Raw genomic sequence first — 21,698 nt, 5'->3', positions numbered from 1 at the left:
ACAACAATGACGACATGCTCAGTTGGTCACATTGTATTTTACAGTCTGAGAAGGTTTTATGACGGTGCGCATGGAAGAAGGATAGAGTGAAGGAAAGCAAAACCCTGTGTGAAGTAACGGAACACAATGTCTCACTGAGATGTTTGTCTTGTCAGGCTTCATCCTGCAACAGTAAATAACGCCAAACACGGGCAACCATGCCCATAATATTATTCAAAGGTGATTGCTTTCTGCATAATAAATCACCGTGCATCCACAATGAACATGTATGCTGCATGGAGGAACTGTTTAAAGCCATGAATAAATAAAAGAAGCAGTTGGAGCTGCTCTCTAGACCCTCAGCTTTTTAAATACGGCGATTTTCTTGATTTTGATCACACCACTGAACATTTCCAGACACTGAGTAGGAATGCAAGTTAAGTCAAACTTACATGTGTTCTTGAGAGGGACAGGGGGTCTCTCCTTGCTCCATGGACTCGTTGGCTCCCATCCTCGGCTAGCTCTGCCCCCCCACCCCACCCCCCTGCCTGGCTCCTGTTCTCCAGCCACCCTCCACATCCACCTGCTCCCGCCACCTCCTTTTCCAAAACTCCCTCTTCTTTTAGTCTGATCCTTACAGAGGAGGCAGGCAGTCTGTGTCGGAGGAGGTGAGCACCGGCTGAGCTTACTGTGCTGCAGTGCAGAGGATGAGCGAGTCCCGCTCGCATCAGGAGCAAAGCAGCGGATGAGTAAGGGCTCCTCACTTTATGTACCGCATCCCTGAGCCTCTGCTGCTCACAGAATATTCCACTTTCTCATCTGGCGGTATAAACACCAGGGGGAATAAAATCTCCAAGAGTAGAAATTGCACGAAGAGAATAATCCAACACAAATAGGATGAAATAACAATCCTGTTGTCTTGCGGTCTTGCATGAGTGTCTGAGGTGCCTCTTCTCTTTTTGGCTGCTGATATCGCTGAGCTGTGTTGTTGCTCTCCCTGCCACCTCCCCCTTCTCTCCTCCACTCTCTCCCCTGACTCCAGCCTCCTGCGCCTTTAAAAATACAAGCAGCTTTTTCTCGTCTGCTACCGCGACTATGCAGGGGAGCCGAACAATAGCAGACCCCCCAGAACAACCCCGCTGATTAACAGGCGCTTTCCCTTTCTCTCTGTCGACCCCCTTCTTCCTCTCTCCCACAGCAACCGTACCTCACGCCTTTCTCAGTGCACAGTGAAAATGTCATTTTTGTGCCTCCTTTTCACACAATGGATGCTTCCAACACTCAGCGTGGCCAACCAGAGTGATGCCTGAGGTAAACAATAGACCATGAGAAAATAGTATGTGTGTGTACTATTCAAGTCTGACCCTATTATATTCCCTTTCATTCAAGCCACTCCACCAGCAACTGTGTACCAGCACACATTGACAAAACAGGCATTATGAGACCAAAAAAAGAGACCAAAATCGAACTCCCCATCAAACAAACATTATCACACTCAAAATGTTGAAGATATAGATTTGAATTATAGAAGCTTAATCCAGATGTGTCATTATTTGCTGAAGAGGAAGGGACATACATTTCTAAGTGAATACAGTCTATGACTTTAAATCCCTGGACAGCAGGCTGGGTTGGTGATCTAATTTACTGGCACTCTCATCAAACATTGAATCGCATCAAAGACTGGAAGAGCAATAATTGTATTTTGTCTAGCCGTTCCCTTTTCTTTTAGACGTGTGTGACAGACACAGGGAATGTGTCTTGTGGGATGGAAATGAGAGTAGGAACAGTTTCTGCAAATCTCCCATTGCTTTTCAAGGAGCAATGGGAAAGAGAGGCGTTGGAAATATGAGAAGAATAAATCTATTGTACACCCATGGGAAAGTGAGGAAATGAGAGCTCGCTACAATAGCGACTCCAGCCTGAAGCACTTGGAGTCACACAAACTTGCTGTCATCAGGTTTCAGGTGTCGTACCTCAGCCTACAAAGACTAAAAAGAAAGAATCTCCATTTCAACGTATCACACAAAACCCAGTGTTCATGTCCAACCTAACACCACATTTGAAAAGTTGAGCGTTTGCATGTAAACATGAAGTCCATTAACTGATGTTCACAAAGAATATTGACGGGATTCTAGTCTCGGATGAGCCTGTTGGTCGATGTTTTACAGCCTGAGGGGACAAGTAAATGTGATGCCCACTCACAGCTCCCAATAAAGACCCCTGCTAAAGCAAAAATATTGATTGCTCTTGCCATCCCTACCCCCATACCAGTTCAAAGATGCATCTGGGGCAGACAATCATGTGAGAAGTACAAGTTCCTATTCTATAGAATGACTGACATTAAAGTCCTCTTAAGAGCCTGGCCCTGCACTGCTGTTTCAACTGTAGACCAAAGAAAATGAAGAAATAAAAAATTCAACAAACTCAGGCACTGGAAGATATGGCTGTGGCAGTTTTTGCTGAAAGATTCATAACAACGCTCAAGAGGAATCAGGGTCACCACAATCCTGCAAGGGGTTTTGAATGGAAATAGTGTATGCTTCTAAGCAGACTGCGATGGTGCAGAACAATTCGTGGTTTCATGGCCGTTCGTTGAATCTTAGTGTGAAGACTTGGCAAAACCTTATTCAGTTTAAGCATGTTAGTAGAACAAAATGTAACCCCTGAAATGGGTTTTGTTTGTGTTTAAACAAAACCAAGTCAGAATTAGATATGATAAGCGTGACTTATGAAGGAGGTCATTGTTAAGATGTACCTTAAATACAGGTATAGTCTCAAAGATTGCCAAAGGCTTAAATTAAACAAGGAAAACACACAATTTACCCCTTAATTTGGCACTGCTAAGCTCAAGGACCCAGAAAAACTATTCAAACAACCCTAAGCAAGAAAATATACAACAAACCTCAGGAAGGACCACCCTTCCACAGCAAATTATAGGTTTGGACTCAGTGGGTCATAACAAAATATCAAACTAAAAATACACTGTGACAGTGACATGGAGTTCAAATACGTGTTTTGGAGGATCCTGGTTTTAGATATCTGTGACAGGACGCTGGTTGCTGATCTGATCCCTCCGATCCTCCTGCTGAGCAAAGCGTTGTTTCTCACATGCCAAGAAAAGGCTGCATTGCTCCCATAAACAATCACCCGAGGGATCAATTCCCTGAGGCTGTGTCTACAAAACATCCACGCTCAGACTTCATCCATCTGCATTTACAGTAGATCTTCTTAAAACTGATTTTTGAGATTCTGTGGCAATTCCTTCACTTTCTGTCATCAAAGTAAACGGTAAAAGGTAAAAAGAAAGGCCATTATCTCCCAGACTAACTAATACCACTAATATACCAGATTAAATGTATAGTTTATACCTGCACACATGTTGGCATAGTCGCACCTCTGTGTGTCTTCAGCACGCCTCTCTCCTCTCTACTGTTACCCAACAGAACTCTCAGATATCGTAAATAATATAACAACACTATTCTATCCTCGCCCCCTCAAAATTCTGGTCCTCTATGAGCAAGGGAGTCTTTTAAAAAGACAAAAAGTATCAAGTCACAAGTAAATAGGTATAATTCTACACAGAAAACAATACAGAGTGTTGAGCTGGTGTGTCTCCCTGTGTTGCTGTCATATACCTGCAGCATTCAGACAGCAGAGTGCAGAAACAGGCAGGCAGTGGACCATGAACACTGGGCTCTGTGAGGAGAAAACACCCTCTGCTGGTTGTAAGTAACAGTGCACTATTAAAGTGGCTGAGTGATGTCATTACCTCTTATAATATACAGTAAGTTTATGAAATCATTTGCAAAACCAGGAATAATTGCAGATAAATGTGAAGTATCAGCTGTGCTGATAGCAAAATAATGAGGAGCATTTAAATGTAATCAGTATGAATGAAAATCATTGTCTTTTGTAGCTTCGTGCCATTAATAGGGTGCAGCTTAAATGGCAAGAAATCAGCCATGATATGTCAAGTGGTTATTATAAGCCTTAATGTGAAAAAGCATGGTGTGTAAGTGCTCTACTTTATCCTGTAATGTTTAAAAGATCAACATATAAATATTTCACCCTGATGCCTTTGCTATATCCACCATTAACAAGCCACAATTATACAGTATACATTTTAGTTTCCATGACCACTAAGTTCATACATTTGCAAATCCTGTTTCCTATGAGTTCATGTGGTCGACGTGCATGGCAATGCTAATGTGTAATTTTATGAGGTGGTAAAACTGGTTGCCGAAATAGAAGACGAGAGAGTTGCTCTGGAGTTCACTTAGAAAATGGTAATAACGCTGTATGTGACATATCAGTATATAGTCAGCGCTCTCACAATTCTATTTCACGATTCCTTACAGGAATAGTTAAGCATTCAAGGAATTGTTCGCCTTCTTGCCGACAGTTAGAGGAGGAGATTGATACCACTCTCACGTCGGTATGGTAAATATGAAGCATGAGACAGCAGCTGATTAGCTTAGCTTAGCACAATGACTGTAAACAGGAGGAAACAGCTAGCCTGGTTCTGTCCAAATATCCATCTACCTGGCCCTCTAAAACTCAATATTTAACACATGATATCTTGTTTGTTTCATCTGAACATTTTCAATTTAAATTAACAGTTTTTGGGGGTTTATGTGGCGTACTATTTCTTGGCAGGGTACCGTCATCAGGCAACCCGGCAGAGACTCCAAGTGTTACTGCAACCAGCCAGGAAATAGTCCAGCACATAGAGGTGTGGCTGGACAGATTGTGTTACCTTTGGACAGAGCCCGACTAGCTGTTTCCCCCTGTCTTTATGCTAAGCTAAGATAACTACATGCCTGCTCCAGCTACACATTTACCATGTCAATCTTTTCACTGTACTCTCTGCAAAAAAAAGATTTTAAAATAGAATAACCATATTTCCGAAAATGTTGAACCATCCCTTTAAGTTAGAAAAAGGAAACGGCTTGGACGAGTACATTTCCAGCAGTTTCTCTCTCAGTTCAGGAGCTCTGAAAATCAACATCTACGAGGTAGTTCAGTGTGCCAGATCTCGATTTAATGCTGTAATTTGACCTGAAACTGGGGTTAAAAGGATAAGACATGGCTACTTTTCATCAAGCAGGCTAAAGGGACTAGTGTCAGCACTGGACAAATCTACTGTGATTATGAACTTCACAGTGGCATGAGAAATGACCCAATGAGGTGGTTCAGAAACAGTGATGTTCATGTGCATACCTTAAAGGAGGGTGGCAGGGTGCAGAAGCAGGGAAGTGGTCCTCACACTGGGAAGCAGGGGGTACTGGAGGGGAGGTGGGGGCAGGAAGAGGAGGAGGAGGAGGAGGAAAGCAGGGAGATGCAGGTGGGGTTGGTAGAGCTTCAGGAGTGTGCCTCTCCGGGGGTGTAGAAGGAGGAGTGGGAAATTCTGTGGTGTCTTGGAGGTGAGCAGGGATGGCAGGCACGAGGTGGTATTCGGAGGTAGGAGGTGGGGGAGAGGCAGGGACACGGTCGCCTCTCACTGCCTGCTCAGCGAGGGAGGACCTGCGGGGGAGGGAGCACAAAACATCAACATACAGACCAGACACAAGAAGGCCAAGAGCTGCGATTCGGAAAGCACTCCGAGGACATACTTCACTTGCCTCCAGAAAAATGAACCATGACGGAAACTTACCTCAAAGTGGAGAAAGATGGAGCACTCGTCTGGACCTAAAATGCTCACCACAACCATCCTAATTTTAAATTAGAACAAACTGTAACTCCTCTCATTAGTCCCCTTACATGATAATCCATGTTTCCCTTGCTTGCTCTACTTGCTCTACTTGAGGACGTCTGGCCTTGTCATCAATGGCCACCTGGTGGAGTGGATTTGGCCCCGATCCAGGCCCATCTTATCAGGAGTGGTAGGCTCCCTAATCTGACGCCCATGCAGCTGTTCCCCACTTGGGGCATGCCTCCTGTTTGGCTCTAAAAATACCCCAGTAGCCTCTTCTGCAAAGGAGAGCTTCACCATACCTCCATCAACCAAAGCACATTTACAGAACTCAAGCATCAAGTCAGCTGTCTGCTGAGCAGCACTATCCGAACGTCCTTTTCCAGCTCATGTCGGACTGAAACTGAGCTCTGTTATTCAACATCTCCCTCTCTCCAGTAAAGTCAGAACTTAATAACATTTAATGAGGGCGTGTGCTTTTCTTAAGGGCGTAGCAAGTCACAGTTTGCGTCTAACACAAATCTGGTTGCCATTATAGGACAGAACTTTGTAATTGATACAGGATGTCTACAAGAAGACGAAATGTCCTGCAAATCCATATATGAATTTTTATTTGGTCCCATTCCTCTCGTAACAAATCCTCAGTCAGTGACTTACACCAGCGGGCCAAAGCTATACATATGTCAGCATCTGTGGCCAACTTGGCACATGCAGCCTGGAAATAGAAACAACCAAAGCACAACATAGTCCGAGCAAACTGTCATAAGGCTCACTGCTGCTGGACACAAGTGTGAAGTATTTACTGGTTCGATGGCTTTTATGTGGAGATAATGGCAGCTGACCCACTCAGGTTAACAGCCGGAGCTTTCCAACGTCTTCTTATTCCAGATATGATGGAGATGATTTATTATCATTACAATGTGAATGCAAGAAGTTAGACAGAGCACATATGCTATTCTTTAGCAACACACTTCTTCACGCCCATGTAGTTTTACTGTTGGCATTAACACCTGGAGGCTGTCCAATAGTTTTTTTATTGTTAATAATTCAGCAGTGTGCTCAAAGTCACCTCATAAGCAGTTCTTGATTCCAGAATTTACAAGGCCAGTCCAGCGATATATATAGTAGTCATTTTCTATCACAGTCCAGATTAAAAAAAACTGGTTCTCCAACCTCCACACACACATTCAGCGTAATCTACGGGAAACAGCTGGACACGAAAGTCCGGGCAGGGTGCTTAACGATAAACAGAGAGTTGTAAATAAAACCAGCTGAAAGTACTTGGAAACATGTTCTTTTTTACGTGGTAACAATGGGAGGACCATTCCTGTCGTACAGCCAGCAGCTACCTCATACTGTCCAGGCACACACACACACACTCGTAGGCCTACTGTACACTCAACAACACATACTTCATGAATAAATAATCAACCAATTCCCTTCTGGGACTACAGAGATCGAATTATTACTTACTTACTTGATTGAATGACGGACGTGGTGTGATTTTCTACCTTATTAATGCAAAAAGGCACTTCAACCTTCAATCGCCATGGCAACTAGTCTATTTACAGCACAGTGTGGGCTACAGCACATCCTCCTTCCTTTTTACTCCGGTCATTCTCAGCATTTCATGAGTAAAAATGGCTTTACAAAAGATTGTACTACATTATATTAAACCTAGTTGCACAATATAAAAAAAAAAAAATGACTACAGCACTTGAATGCCTGACGTCATACAGCAGATCAGTCAGTGGCCCTTTCCTGCTAGAGGCCCCAAATAATGTATTAGCTGCTTATTTCAAAAGTCTACCATGCCAGCAAGATGTTTGGAAAACTCACAGACCATATCTAAACACTAGTTATACTACTACTGTGAGGTCTCTCCAACCTCAAATCATGCAGCCTCAGGGGAGCACGACATGCTCTAACATGTAACTTTTCTTTTTCCAAGTACACCGTTCATTTCGCAACTTTGTTCCTTATTTTCCGCCTTCTGCCCCTTCAGTTTCTATTTGTCCCTCCCCTCCTCCCATCCGGTGAGGTCAGCAGAGACAGAGTGTCATTAGCACGAGTTACCTACAGACCATCTGTTGCATCAACCTGGAGGGACTTAAACCCAAACACTTACAGTAGACACAGACAGAATAAATAGGGAACCTACTTCTTGTCAAGTCACCCAGATCTCGGCCAGGGAGGAATCCATCAAACATTCAGAGCAAACTACAAGTAAGTGATGGAAATGACTTCTGCCGAGCGACTGCTGAACTCCAAAACACCAGAGCCAAAGCATGTACGTCCCAGTCCTTCTTTCCTCTGTCTGTGGGTCTGACCGACTCTGTCCCACACACTCACGCCGCAGCACATGCTCAAGTGTTTCTCTGAACTATGGCTTTTGTTCCACTCTGTCTGGTCTGTGCAAATGACTTCAGTGGGGTTGAGTGCCTGCCTAAATTCCTCCCACTACAGGCTTCAGTTCACAAAGCCGCACAGACTGAGCGGGACTGACAGCTAGGACAGCCTCTCGGGGCGGGGGGAAAAAACATATGTACACACACACACACACACACACACACACACACACAAAGACATCATTGACCATGCAGTCACATTTCTGTCTCTGGCACACGTACGCAAGTGTAACTTTATCTATGGATGAAACCTATAGTGGAAATAGCTCTGTCACTCCTCCTCCCTCCTACTCTGAACAAACCTTTATGTCTCCAACAGCAGTGATGAGGCAAGTGTTGTGACTGACAAGCAGCAAGTGCTACTCTGGCATGTGGGATGGCTCCTGGGCATGCAGCACACGGCAGGAGAGAGTGACAACTAAGAGAGATAACTGAAGAAGCTGAGAAAATAAATGCAGCAATAGAGCAGCTATCATTTTACTGAATTGCAATATATCAAAAAGCCACTCCTCACATAGTAAATAAACTGGAAAAACAAACCCGTAGATGCACAATGAACATTCTGGTGACATATGAAGTCTTTCAGTAAAACAATGACATACATGGAAAGTCAGTCAAGCCGGAGTTGTTAAAATGCTAAAATAAATACTGAATGCACACGGCCGACACAAGACACATTGGTTTACTATGTCTATTTAACTAAGTCAAGAGTTTTAACAACATAAACGGTTTATTGCCGTGTCACCAACACATACAAATCTGTAAGACTCTGTCTTCTTGTTCAATCCACTGTAAAACCGCTGCAGACAGCAACAACCTACCAGACGTCCTCGCGGTGTCTAAAATCAAACAAACCCATCAAGGGGAATCTCCAAGCGCATGGAAATCCATTTTAAATGTGTGACAGGCAGCACTGCTGAGCTGTAAAGCATGTGTCACCTTGCCATTCTCCCTTTTCACAAATAAATTAGCTGCAATACAATGTCTCTTATATACCACTGCAATGGAAATGTTATGATAAGGTTTAGAAGAAACTATCATTAAAAGGTCATATACAAATCCTTCTGATGTGTGGTTTGCTGTTGGAAGCCCATGTCAACCACAAAATTACCATTCTCCCCTTAAACCTGTTGGTCTTCATGGTAAAAGGCTATAATCCTGAGATTTTAGTCGATTGAGGATTACTAGGACATGTATTTTTAATCCAGACTCTGACTGAGCTCTAAAAGAGCAACAGCCTCATGGGGAAACATTACTCCATATTACTCACAATTGGCGAAGGAGGCTTTCACTGTAAACTCTACAGTGGGACAATGAGTGGAGTTTTAAAAGAAAGATTTTCAGGAAACACTCCTGTGATTGATTATGTATCAATCTTGTGATTTTACAAAGGCAGTCACTCACCCGCTGTCCTGCAGCTCCTCAGCAGTGTCCTGGACTGTTTCTGTCTCTGCAGTTTCCTCAGCTGGCACTTTAAATGGCTCCTCAGGTAGGACCTCTACAGGTCTTTCCCCTAGCTCCTCCGGCAGCTCACGGCTCAGCCTCTTCTCTGGTTCTGGGAGCTCTGTTGATGTCTTTGTTGGTTCTGGGATCTCTACTTCAATTTGTGTTGGTTCTGGGAGCTCTTCTGGGTTTTCTGTTGGTTCTAGGAGCTCTTCTTCTTTCTTGGTTGTTTCTGGGAGCTCTACGTTTGTGGTCTGTGTTGGTTCTGGGGGCTCTACTGTCTGCTGTGTTGGTTTTTGGAGCTCTACATTCTCCGCTTCTTCTGGGAGCTCTACTGTCTGCTGAGTTGGTTTTTGGAGCTCTACTTTCTCTGCTTCTTCTGGGGGCTCTACTGTCTGCTCTGTTGGTTTTTGGAGCTCTACTTTCTCCGCTTCTTCTGGGAGCTCTACTGTCTGCTGAGTTGGTTTTTGGAGCTCTACTTTCTCTGCTTCTTCTGGGAGCTCTACTGTCTGCTCTGTTGGTTTTTGGAGCTCTACTTTCTCCGCTTCTTCTGGGAGCTCTACTGTCTGCTCTGTTGGTTTTTGGAGCTCTACTTTCTCTGCTTCTTCTGGGAGCTCTACTGTCTGCTCTGTTGGTTTTTGGAGCTCTACTTTCTTCGCTTCTTCTGGGAGCTCTACTGTCTGCTGACTTGGTTTTTGGAGCTCTACTTTCTCCGCTTCTTCTGGGAGCTCTACTGTCTGCTCTGTTGGTTCTGGTAGCTCTACTTTATCCGCTTTTTCTGGGAACTCTACTTTCGTGCTCCGTGTTGGTTCTAGGAGCTCTGCTGTCTTCTTTAAAGGTTCAGGAAAATCCACAGGCTTCTTCACAAGATTCAGAGGTGGTATCTCTGTTGTCTTCTCTGCTGCTCGGTCTGGTGGTCGGATCTCCTCTTGTCTCAGAGGGGCAGCTATTTCTTCAGTTGGAGTAAAAAACTCTAGTTGAGGAGACTCCAGAGATGGGAGGGGTCTGGAAAAACAATGCAAGAGAAGGGGGTTGGGGAATTTGTTGTTTAGTTTACAGCACATGAACGAGGATTGACTGACAAATGACAAATGTGTGGTTACAGGGGCTTGTGTTGCCACAAGTGTGTATGTGTGTGCAGAAGTACATGTTTGTGTGTTTGTGTATTGTTGCATTGTGTTCAGCACTGTGAGAAAAGGCTCATTCTTGCCCTGGAGAGCAGGGCCGATGTCACAGCTGATGTCATCCTTTGAATATAAAGGGCTGCATTACTTCCATTAGACTTCAAAAGGCACAGTCATCTGACCCGAGCTCAAGTCAAAACAAAGTGCAGCTCTGTGTTTACCTTCTTCATTTATATTCATTATCACACAGCTATCTGTAATATCACTCCAAACAAGTCCTGGACGTGGTGTTACTGGAATGCTAAATTGGAAATAAACTACAGCAATATATGCGTACAAAATACCTGGTAGATAGGCTGAACATCACAGATATACAACCCATGGAAAAATCCAAATAAATGTACATTTTCTAGCTAATTCTTTAGCTGTCAACAAACCTAAATCGGACTACACATGTGTCTTTCTCTCCGTGATGTAATTGAACAGATGATATGTGACAGAATGCTAACATGCTACTTTGTGTGACACATTAAGGTCAGGCCCATGATGACCTCCACTGACCTTTCAGACGCGTGTGGTTGCACAGCATTTTTTTGCCATCAACATAGTTTTATCAGCGTGAAGTCTCATGTATACTCCTCTAATCTCAAATTATTTTTCATTTTTCTTATATGATCATTTCAAACACAGACGCATGCTCTTGTGTTTACCTTGAGGTCTCTTGTTTACTCTGAGAAAGGTGTGCAGCTTCTTTTAGAGCTTGTATCCAGTTTGTTTCTGGTTTTCCGGCTGTTAGTCCAGGAGCAGGACTCTCTGACACATCGGCAGCCTCTGTGTTCACAGACCCTTGTTCAACAGGAGCTTTTCCAACTGATCTTCCTTCACAGGGGGAATTGTCATTTTCTGATGCCTTAGAAAGACCAAAGGAGCCACTGTCTTTAGCACTCCCAGTTTGACTCATGACCTCTTGCTTTGTCATTGCTTCATTGTTCCTCGCTATTATCTCAATTTGTCCCTTCCCCTGGCTGCCTGCTTTCTCTTTGTCCAAAGCTGCTTTATCTTCCTTTGTGATCTCCTCTACATCAGGGCCTTTTATGGGTGTTTGTACTCCTGGGCTGCTTTGTGTGGCTGTCGTTTTATTGGAGCTTTGGAGCTCGTGAGGCTCGCACACTGCATCCTGAATTTCACACTCCTCAGTTTCACCACTGTTGCTTTTCACAGCCGGGGCAGCACTGAAATCCTTTTCCAGAGATCCTGCTTGCCCAACCAGAGTACTGAATAGGTTTGTCTGAATTTCTCCAGCCTGGTTTTCACCTGTAATAACTGCTGTATGAATGCCTTGACTGTCTGTGCTGAACTTTGATGAAACAGACGTTTGGATAGGTGATGTCTCAGGTTCCTGTGATGCTGACTCAACAGATACAGCAGTGTTCTTTGAGGTCTCTGGTTTTTCATGTTGGTCTTGACAGGCAGCTGATAGATTGCCTTTTTGCTGACCTTTACAAACCAGATCACTCGCACACACAGTGTCTGAATCTGACCCAACTACCCCTGACGCGGCGCGTTCATTCTCATCCACCCGCTGTCTTATCTCACCTACATGAGAGCAAGCTGTTACTCTCCCCATGTCAGCCGAGGCATTTCTCTCAGCCGTCCTTCCACTCTCATTAAAATCACTGGCAGGGTGAGACGGCACATAAACCCTGTCAACCGCTGCTGCAGATTGAGCTCCCTCTCCCTTGGCTTTCTCTGAGCCCGTTGCTCGTTCATTGCCACTGCTGTCATCACATGTCAACTCATCCTTGTTTCCTGACTGACACAAACTCAAAACAGAGCTGTCTCCTCCCTCTACCACCCCTTTCACCCCTAAAGCTAGTGCTTGGATCTGCCCGACCTGACTGTTAGTCTTTTCTCCCCGCTCTAGGCAGCCACCTGATAATTCCTCTGTGGGATGTCTGGATCCCAGACGCCACCGCTGTTGCTCCTGTTGCTGAGCAAAACAGTTTGGCTCTGGTGTGGACTGTGATTGGCCAAGAGCTGCACTCAAATCTAGTCCTGTTTCCCTGTCGGAGCTGCATTCCAGTGTTGCTGTCGGGGTTTGGCGCAAACTCAGGTCGTAAACAGTGTGAGGTTCAACACCAGACTCTACATCAGCACTTAGTCCATCCCCAGGTGACCCTGCAGGTTTTGCGGGAGGTAAGCAAGAAGTCTCTGTCTGGCTTTTAGATGCAATGCCACTCTTTCTTTCTCCTTCATCCTTAATGTCCATTGCTGTTGATTCAGTCATTTGAACTTTATGTTCATGTGGTGGCTGCAGGTCTTTAATTTCCTCTACAGCCTCTTTATCTGGCTCATTACACCATTGTGGTACTTTGCCTGTCTTTCCTGTCTGCAGCTTGCTGCTGTCTGCTGTTTCCTTTTGATTATCTATTGTCGCCTCCTCAATTCTTTTCTTTTCCTCTGCAAACAGCACAGAGGTCTGATCTCCCAGTTTCTCGTTCATATCGTTTTCTTTAATGTCATCATAAGCCTCTTTGGTAGGCAGGTCAGAGCTGCGTCGGCAGCTGATATTAATGAGATCATCTGTAATGGAGGCATCGAAAATATCAGGTTTAATGCCAATAGAGCCTGGCTTAGTGTGAGATAGAGGAATTACATTATCGGACCCACCCTTTGCCAGTACATCCTCTGCACCAGGTGGCTGAGGAGGAGACAGATTTCCGTCTTGAGGAAATGGCATATTTACATTGTTAGCTGCAGAATTCTCAAGTTCAGCGACAGATTCCATAATATAATTTTCGTCCTCCAGTTTCGAACAAGTCTCATCTGCTTTAACGCTGACATCACCGTGCTCCAGATCCTGTGCTAAAGACATTTGTGTCATTTCCCTGCTCTTGTTGCCATCAACCTCTCCCTCGACTTTGGTGCTGTCACCATCAGCGCCGCAGTTATCTGTGTGCTCAGGAAGAGAGATATCACAGTCGGTAATGAACTCCAAGTGACTCAACATCGGGCCAGGACGTCGCAGCACTAAAGAAGAGTCACTGGAACATTGCTCGATAACAGGAATTGACTGGTCAGAGACTGTCACTTCTGAAGTCGCTGATTCATCCTTTGTCAGATCAGCAGAGTGAACTGTGGGCGTCATGGTATCTGTGGTAACTAGTTCATGAGGAGGTGTTTGATCCAATTGGGTGGGAGGCTGATAACTGGGGTCACTAGGCTTTGTTTGAAGAGAGGCTGTGCAGGTCATGGTCACAGTTTCAGTTTTTGAACAGGACTCAAGGTTTGTAGAGAGCTGCCCACCAGCTAACTCAGCAGAGACATCACTTAAAGGCTTGCAGGTGACATCATTAGCTGGACGCACAGAACATGAGGAGAGAGGATGTTGGTTACCTTCATCACTAATTAAAGGTGACTCCTGAGGCTCAGCATGTATCTTATCTATCTCTTTCTCAGTCGACAAACACAGATTTACAGCACCCTTTTCTGTTTCCGCCTCTGATTGCTTTGTCCCCTTCGCTGACACCTGTTCAACTGTTGAATGATCAGCCTCAGAGGTGGCTCTTTCTGCTGTTTGTGAAAGGTCACCGGTCTGATTCTTCTCAGTAGCACATGGGGGCTGTTTTGAGCGGGCCTCGCCCACTGACTGTAAATCCACAGTGTTTGTCTTCAAGTTGTCGTGACCTGACGGATCGATGTTAATCTTCTCCTTGGTAACTTTAGTCCCTGTACCTCCTTCATCCAAATGGACATCTTTCTGTGGCTTTGGAAAGTCGGCTGAGCTCTGTTTTGCTGGTTCATCTGTGGCACGAGCTGCATTTGTAGGGATTTCTGGCTTTTTCAAGCCAAGAAAGTCTGGGAAGGTGTAGCTGGCCTCAACCACAGGATGGTGCAAGCTCTCATATACAGTCAGCGGAGGCAAAGAGGCGCAGCCCATAGCCGACACCGACATGTCCCTGAGATCCACAGAGGAACTGCCTTCTTGTTTCACAGTGTCCGCGAAGTGAACTCTGTTGTTGCCTCTACTGTTGCCTCTACTGCTGTCACATACGTACACACCCACAACAGACATAGCACCTCTTTTGCTCTGGTTCTGGGTTTGGAACTCAGCTGCACTTTCGGCTGTCCTGGTTTCTGTTGTGCTACTCTCAGGCTGGACCTGTTGATTGCTGCTCGCTCGTCGCTCGGCTGGGATTTGTTGTGAAGTAGTCAGATGCTGAGGTGTGATTAAAGGCAAGAAGACTTGGCTGCAGATTCTCTCTGTCTCTGTGATGGATGACTCCTCACAAGCGTGTAACAAAGACAGGGCTTGCTCTGCAATCAAATTCTGTTTGAGATCAGCCCTTACCCCTCCGTTTGTATTGCTGGAGCTCCGTTCAGGGTGAGTGAGGAGAGGTAAAATTGCTGCTCCATGCTGCTCCTGGCAGGGCTGAGAGAGACGGTCCTGTTCAGTGCAGATACTCCCAGAGATGGCAGCAATCGGCTCACTCCAGCTCTGCGACCTCAGCTGTGACTCGGCAACATCGGTGGGCGGATGCGTCTCAGTCCCAGCTGATGACACCCCGCTAGCATAGCCTTCTGGCTGGCTGAATGAACTGTGCTCTCTGGCCAGCCCTCCTTTCTCTCCCACCTCCTCTCCTCCTCCTCCTCCTCCTCCTCCTCCTCCTCCCTCCAATCCCGCAGCGCCGTGATCCTGACAATCAGGACCAGTGAGTAGCCCAAAGGGAGTAGTATTGATATAGGCTTCTAAACGGAGAGCCTCTCTTTCTTTGTCTCCCTCATCAGCTGGTATCTCTGTGTCTGCACTGCGGACGGTTGTCTCTCTCGGTCCCTTCATTTCAGTCTCAGCCGAGTTGTGTGGCATTTTGCTGCTGCTGTTTTCCTCAGATGCAGCCTCTCCCTCTTTGGCTGTGAATGCAAGTGAGCATTTGCCCTGTGAACAGATTAATGCGAGCTGAGGAAGGCTGTCCAGGAGTCCTTTTTCTATTCCTCCCAGTTCTTTCTCTCCTACTGCTTTCTCACTCTCTGCGATTGCTACAGTAGCTACTCTCACCAGTGAATCACGCCTCTCGCTTTCTCCCTCTCCCTTGCTTTCTATCACTTCTGGCATCGTGGGTGTTGCCAGTGGCAACGCAGCAACCACCACTAAAGACTCTTCAAGGGCTCTCTCCACGCCGCTCGCTCCCACACAAGTTCGGGTGTTGGAGAGTGGGCTGTGATTCTCATGTGTGAGTAGCGCTGCTTCTGAGGTAACTTTAGCCTCCTGTGTTTGTGCATCTGATCTCTCATCAGGACAAACAGCTGGATTGATAACTGCAGTTTGGACATATGTCATGGGTGTATTTTGGTTGTCGATGACACCTCCGGTTACATGTTGCTTCCGCTGTGGGCTTTCATCTGAGCTGTGATTAATGCCACATGGGGCGTCCGTATGGTTGTGGTTATCTGAATGATGAGGCCTCTGGTTGGACGCAGGTGAACAGACCGAGTCAGTAAGATGATCTTGCCTGCTATGAGAGGATGATAGTGGGGGGCTGGGGCTGTGCTTTCCCCCGGGACTCAGCTGTTGCTTGCAGTCAAACCCATTATCAGGCTGCTCCCCACAAATCACAGTCGGAGCGTCTGCCTGCGTCACTGATTCGACATTTGCTGTTGAATCTGTGTGATTTCCTGCATTCTTGAGAAACACCGCCTGTAAATCATTTTCAGGTTGTACTACTGTCTTTGCTTTCTGTTTCTGTTCTGCGTACTTCTCTTCTATCTTTTTCTTTTTCCTTTGTTTCTTTTTTTCTTTCTTCTTTGCCTTTTTCTCCTGCCCGGCCTGTTTGTCACATACGTTCATCCATTTGTCTGTGTTTGACTCCTGATCTCCCTCTCTGTAATTGTTTGCTCCTGCAGTCGTCTCTGATAATGCATCTTTACTGCACTCTGGTGTTTTATTGACTGAATCATCTGTCTCTCCTGTTTCAACTATACAAACGTTAATACTGGACTCATCAGCACAATTCTCTTTCTTTATATCTATAATCTCTGTTATTACCTCTGTACCTTTCTCCCTAATCACTGTATTACAATCTAGAGTGCCATGTTCCTCAATGGCTGCATTAGAATTGACATGTTCCTTTCTAAAATTGTCTCTCTGCTCAGAGAACACAAGATCTTTAAATAAATCTGTAGTTGTTTCTAATTGTGTACGTGCGGATGTTTCCTTTTCCTGCTCCTCTATCTTAATTTCTTTTTTTGTCTTCATCTCTGGACATTTATCCAGGCTCTGTTTTTCTTTTATTTCACTCTCTGTCTTTGCTGCCGTGGCACTATTCCCAGTGCCCAATATGTAATTCCTGAAACTAAACACAACTGTATCCGTCTGACTGTTTGCTGCCTCACTGTCTCCGTGTGTACTCTTGTTTCCATGGACACCGTTGCTATGTCCTGGCTGGACTGCGATTGGAGGCAGTGACGATGACTCATTGGATTTATTAACCATCCCTTCTCCAGTTTTCTTCCCTACATCGTTAACTGTCTCAGACGTGGTGCTGGGGGTTCCTCTGGCATTAAGTATGCCCAGTGAGGCCATTTGTTCTTCACATTCCTGGAAGGCCTCTTGGAGTTCCTGGTCTAGGAGCACCGATAGGGGAGGGGCCACGGGTCGGACAACCGGGTAAGGTGCGGCAGCTGGCCGAAGTGAAGGCTGAGCATCTGTGAGAACTGGGTCGCTGTCATGAGGCCTGAGGCAAGGGTAGGGTGACACAGTTAAGAGTCTTGCTGGCAGACAGCTGGTCATTCCACGATGCCACAAAGCGCTGCTATTGGCAGAGCCCATGCTCAGACACAGCACTCCACGATATGCACACACAACACACAGGAAGCCTATTCTGTGATGTACATTCCCCTAAAATAAATAATATCAACTGTCTCTGAGCATATGCTTGTTATTGAACATGCAGGTCTGTTCATACACACCAAAGCGTGGTTAATTTAGGTGTTACACTACCTATGCAATTGTCCTGTGCATAGCGATTTTCAACAATCCTTTAATTATAATTTCCTTATTTTGATGTGACTGCCTGATTTTCTAATTGTACCAAAAGCTTAACAAGGATGTATATGCCTATATTTTTCATGCTTACCTTTAAAGTATGAACCTAGTACTACTAGTAGCAACTACTAAGAACCAAGGTGCATCCATATACTGTACATTAGTAACCAGGAAGGAATGTCTTTGTTCTAGTCACAGCCGTTGTGTACAGTGATTATGTATACTGAGCAATACTGCCTGCCTATGACATCATTCTGATCGCTGTAATGGACACTCAACTCTATGCTGTAACTGTAAATGCTACATGCTACATTACAGCCTAATTATCATTACCGTAAGAAAGGGATGGTCACAAATCCTGTCACCATACAAACAACCTTACACATGCTCGCGCTTATTCACCAAAACAAATACTGCCTCATAATATACTGTCTGTCAAAAGACATCAAAGCAGTGACATTGCCCTGCTGAACACTCCCTGAAGTGCAGAGCAAGCGTCATCATGTTGGAGTGCTTGGAATATAATGGCTTTAACAATTATAACCCTTTTTGCCAGTCAGTTGTAACTGCTGAGTCACTGCTACGCCATTAGCTGGCAGCACAGGAACAATGCTGTGGGACCATCTTAATCCTTGAGCCTCACTGAGTGTATAGATCCACCATCATTATTTAATGTTAAGTTTGGCTACTCCTACTCATGTCATCAGCATGTATCTTGAAATCTTCCCACCCCCCCACAAAACCAAGTCCTTATCTATTTCTTTAATGAACGCAGCCACCACTATAGTCATTATTCATGTTGAGATGTGAATAAATAAAGTGAGAAATAATGCCACTAAGCGTCACTGCATGTAAGTGGTTAATACGGTCTCAGCATAAAGGCTTGTAGACACAAAAGCCCTGACAACATGTTACTCACCTCACCAACCAGCTGCTCAAGCCTGCATCTTGTTCACCTGGCACTTCTTACCGAAAGGGAGGAGCAGCATATTCGACTAAACTGTTTGCAGCTGGAAGGTTTTGCTGTGCAACAAGCTGTTGCCTGCCGTATCTACCTGAAGTGGACTGGACCAGGTGCGTCTGGCAGTATTACATTTTTACACCGTGTATGTCCTGTAACTCTACATTGTTTGGCTTCTCTATTTGTACTTTCTGCAGTTTGAGAATTTTAATCTATCCAGTGAATGTTTTGCACAGTACTTATTTACTTAAGACTTTGTAAAGACTTGTAAAGACTACTTATAACTTCTATTATGAGTTACTCTTTTTGCGCGCCCCCAAGTCAAGTGGTACATCATAGTAGTTACTAAATAGTCCCTCATTACTTCATGATCATCTGTCGGCATTTACTTCGTTACTGTGTTACCCTTATATTAAACTCATAGTCATACACATTCAAATCAAGCAATAATGAATTAGTTATACTAGCGCCAGAAGTTGGGTTGTCAGAACACATTAAAGCCTCAGACAATTAGTGCAATTAACCTCAGCGCTCAGACAAAAGCAGAATACCAGGCAACACTTGAAACAGAACATTAAGTCAGTCTGCAGATAGTTCACCCAAGCATGAAAACAAATGACTACACCTCAAGCCAAGCCTGCTTAGACAGGCAACACCCAAACAGGCGATGTCCATCACAGGTTCGTTTCACTCCATGCTCCCTGGTTTTACTCTTTATCCTCCCTGCTGATCACACTCCCACAGCACATGCCCGGTTCTCCCCAATCATGCTGACTCGACGTGGTACCTTGTATCTAGAACCACCAGTGGTCGACTGACTTCAATGTGGTGCTGCAGGCCCGCCAGCAGGGGGTTCACCTGCTCACATTTCCTCTCACCTGAGCTAGTCTGAGCTCTGCTAACACAAACCCACACCACACATGTACAAAGACATTTGATTAGCTTTCACCTTGCTTGAATAACTGGTACAAAGCTGTTCCCTTAAGGCAATAAAGCAAGTAAGATAAGTATCCAATACATTATTCTGCAGTAATACAATAGTAATAGTTTAGTTTAGTGAAGGCTGGTGTATTTAATCACTATATTGTATTTTTTTTACCTTCTGTAAAAACCTTGCTAATATCAACACTACGTATGATAAACTACTTCCTGTGTGTAGGCAAGTTTGATCAAAAGTAAAGTTGAGACTTTTCAATGCCTGTAGAATCTAAAGCTAATCACATTGTCTGCATGTGTTAGCCCTGCAATTTACTGGCACCCTATCCAGGGTCATTGGTTGCCTCTCACCCAGATTCATATTTCCTCCGAACTGTAACAGCCACCAAAAGCCAAGCGAGAACTTGTCTTTCTCCTTTTTGTGATAACACGTCACGGTTTCGTCTTGACATTATGAGAGAGACTGTGAAAGCAATTACCTGCATAATTGTACGTGTGTGTATGTGTGTGTGTGTGTGTGTGTGTGTGTGTGTGTGTGTGTGTAACCACTCAACTTACCCCAACGAGGACTCCCAGATGTTGAACTCACTGCTGAAGTCTAGACTGGGCAGCAGGTCATGTGGAAACTCAAGCTCGTCCTGGTCTCCAGATGCACCTCTGCTCTCCTCCACTCCGGTGATGACTGTGAGGTCTGGTCCAGACAGCAGACTCAGCTGGCTGGTCGAGGCTTCTGTCAGAAGCGCCCTGTCGTCCCTCCGGGTCAAACTCTCAGCGTGAGCTTCGGCCTGCGGGACAGCAGAACATGAATGTAGTGGGCTACACGCTTGAGTCTCTGCTGCGCTATACATGACAGAGTGTGTATTAAAGTGTGAGCATGTTGCGTGCAAACATGGGAACACCAACAGATTCAATGCTCAAAGCCAACACACATCAACCAACAAATAACTCCACCCATGTGTTGAACAATTAAGTAGTGTTGCTTGTGTAGTAATGCAAACGTCATATTGACTGGAGCCTCTATTGTTGTTTCTCAACTTGCTTTTCTGATACTATTACTGTGATTAAAGCATTATTTCCAGCATTATAGCCTAGAATTTAACCAGGCTCTCTGCAGCTTTGTTTACAGTGCACTCTTGAGCCTCACATAACTATTCTTACAGAAAAAAAGGAACTACTTATTTCATTACAGTCTGGTGCTTTGCACTTACAAGGAAGTATGATACAATAAAACATTTTACCCAGCAAGTAACACTATTAAAGACAAACCAGTCCTGCTGGTACAACAAGTACAATCATGTGGTTTAATCATTGTCTAGAGCATTTTTTAAAGATACAATAAGTGTCTTTCATTCTTACCTTTATCAGTAAATAATTAAGATGTAGAGGAAAAGCCTGCCTTTAATACGTGACTTAAAATCTGGCTTGAAATCTTGCGTGTAGCCAATACATGGAGCACTTGGCCTTTTCTGTCTGTCCCACTGCTTGACAGACAGAATCACACAGCCTCACCACAGCCTCACACCACAACACTTGGCTGTGGCATCGCATTGCAGCAACACTGACCTCACAACACACAACACTCAACTGTGGAATTTTTCCCACACAGGCCGCCTCAGTGTACAGCAGGGAAAGTTTCCATTATTTCCCCCAGTCAGATATAAACTGAGGTGTGCAGGTGCAAACAAACACTCAGTACGTCTGGAACATGTGAGCGGTTTCTTACAGAGAGGTCCTGTTTTTAAGCAAATTACAATGCGAGTTGATTTAACGTGCGAGTACAGAAGGATGAAACACTACTGAGGTAATGCTCTCCGCTGAGTATCAGCTGAGATTCAGAATTGAATCCGTTCGTTCATTATTTATGAACCAGTAGTAGACAGCGTGGCTGCACGCAGAAGAAGGTGATTAACTCTTTTTGGAGACAAGTATATGTACATTTAGTATATACCTGTTGTACACTTGCATTCTCACTCATTTACATTATTATTCCATTAATGTAGTAATGTAGCCAAATTTGCATTACATTGATTGAATAAAAAAATTATAATCACAAGTTAAACTCCTCCTTCAGGATAGAATACAAAATGCCACCTCTCCCCTTAGTGGATGTGGA

The 21,698-nt window shown here is 44.7% G+C and overlaps 1 protein-coding gene across 3 annotated transcripts in view; it reads right to left on the bottom strand.

Annotated features, from left to right (window-relative positions):
* tacc2 (transforming, acidic coiled-coil containing protein 2) overlaps positions 1–15,154 on the bottom strand; it is a 35,314-nt gene extending 20,160 nt beyond the window's left edge. For all 3 annotated transcript variants that reach the window (XM_076076821.1, XM_076076823.1, XM_076076822.1), the window contains exons 1-3: positions 11,357–15,154; positions 9,484–10,527; positions 5,200–5,502 (exon numbers count right to left, since the gene is read on the bottom strand). In XM_076076821.1, the coding sequence (XP_075932936.1) occupies positions 5,200–5,502; positions 9,484–10,527; positions 11,357–14,721 (4,712 nt within the window). In that variant the 5' untranslated portion in view covers positions 14,722–15,154. The remainder of the gene's footprint in view (positions 1–5,199; positions 5,503–9,483; positions 10,528–11,356) is intronic.
* Between the last annotated feature and the right edge of the window lie 6,544 nt (positions 15,155–21,698).

This window comes from Anarhichas minor, unplaced genomic scaffold, assembly GCF_050575085.1.
Source record: "Anarhichas minor isolate MPS153535 unplaced genomic scaffold, ASM5057508v1 ptg000058l, whole genome shotgun sequence".
Taxonomy (NCBI): domain Eukaryota; kingdom Metazoa; phylum Chordata; class Actinopteri; order Perciformes; family Anarhichadidae; genus Anarhichas; species Anarhichas minor.
This window is presented reverse-complemented; position numbering and strand designations above follow the sequence as displayed.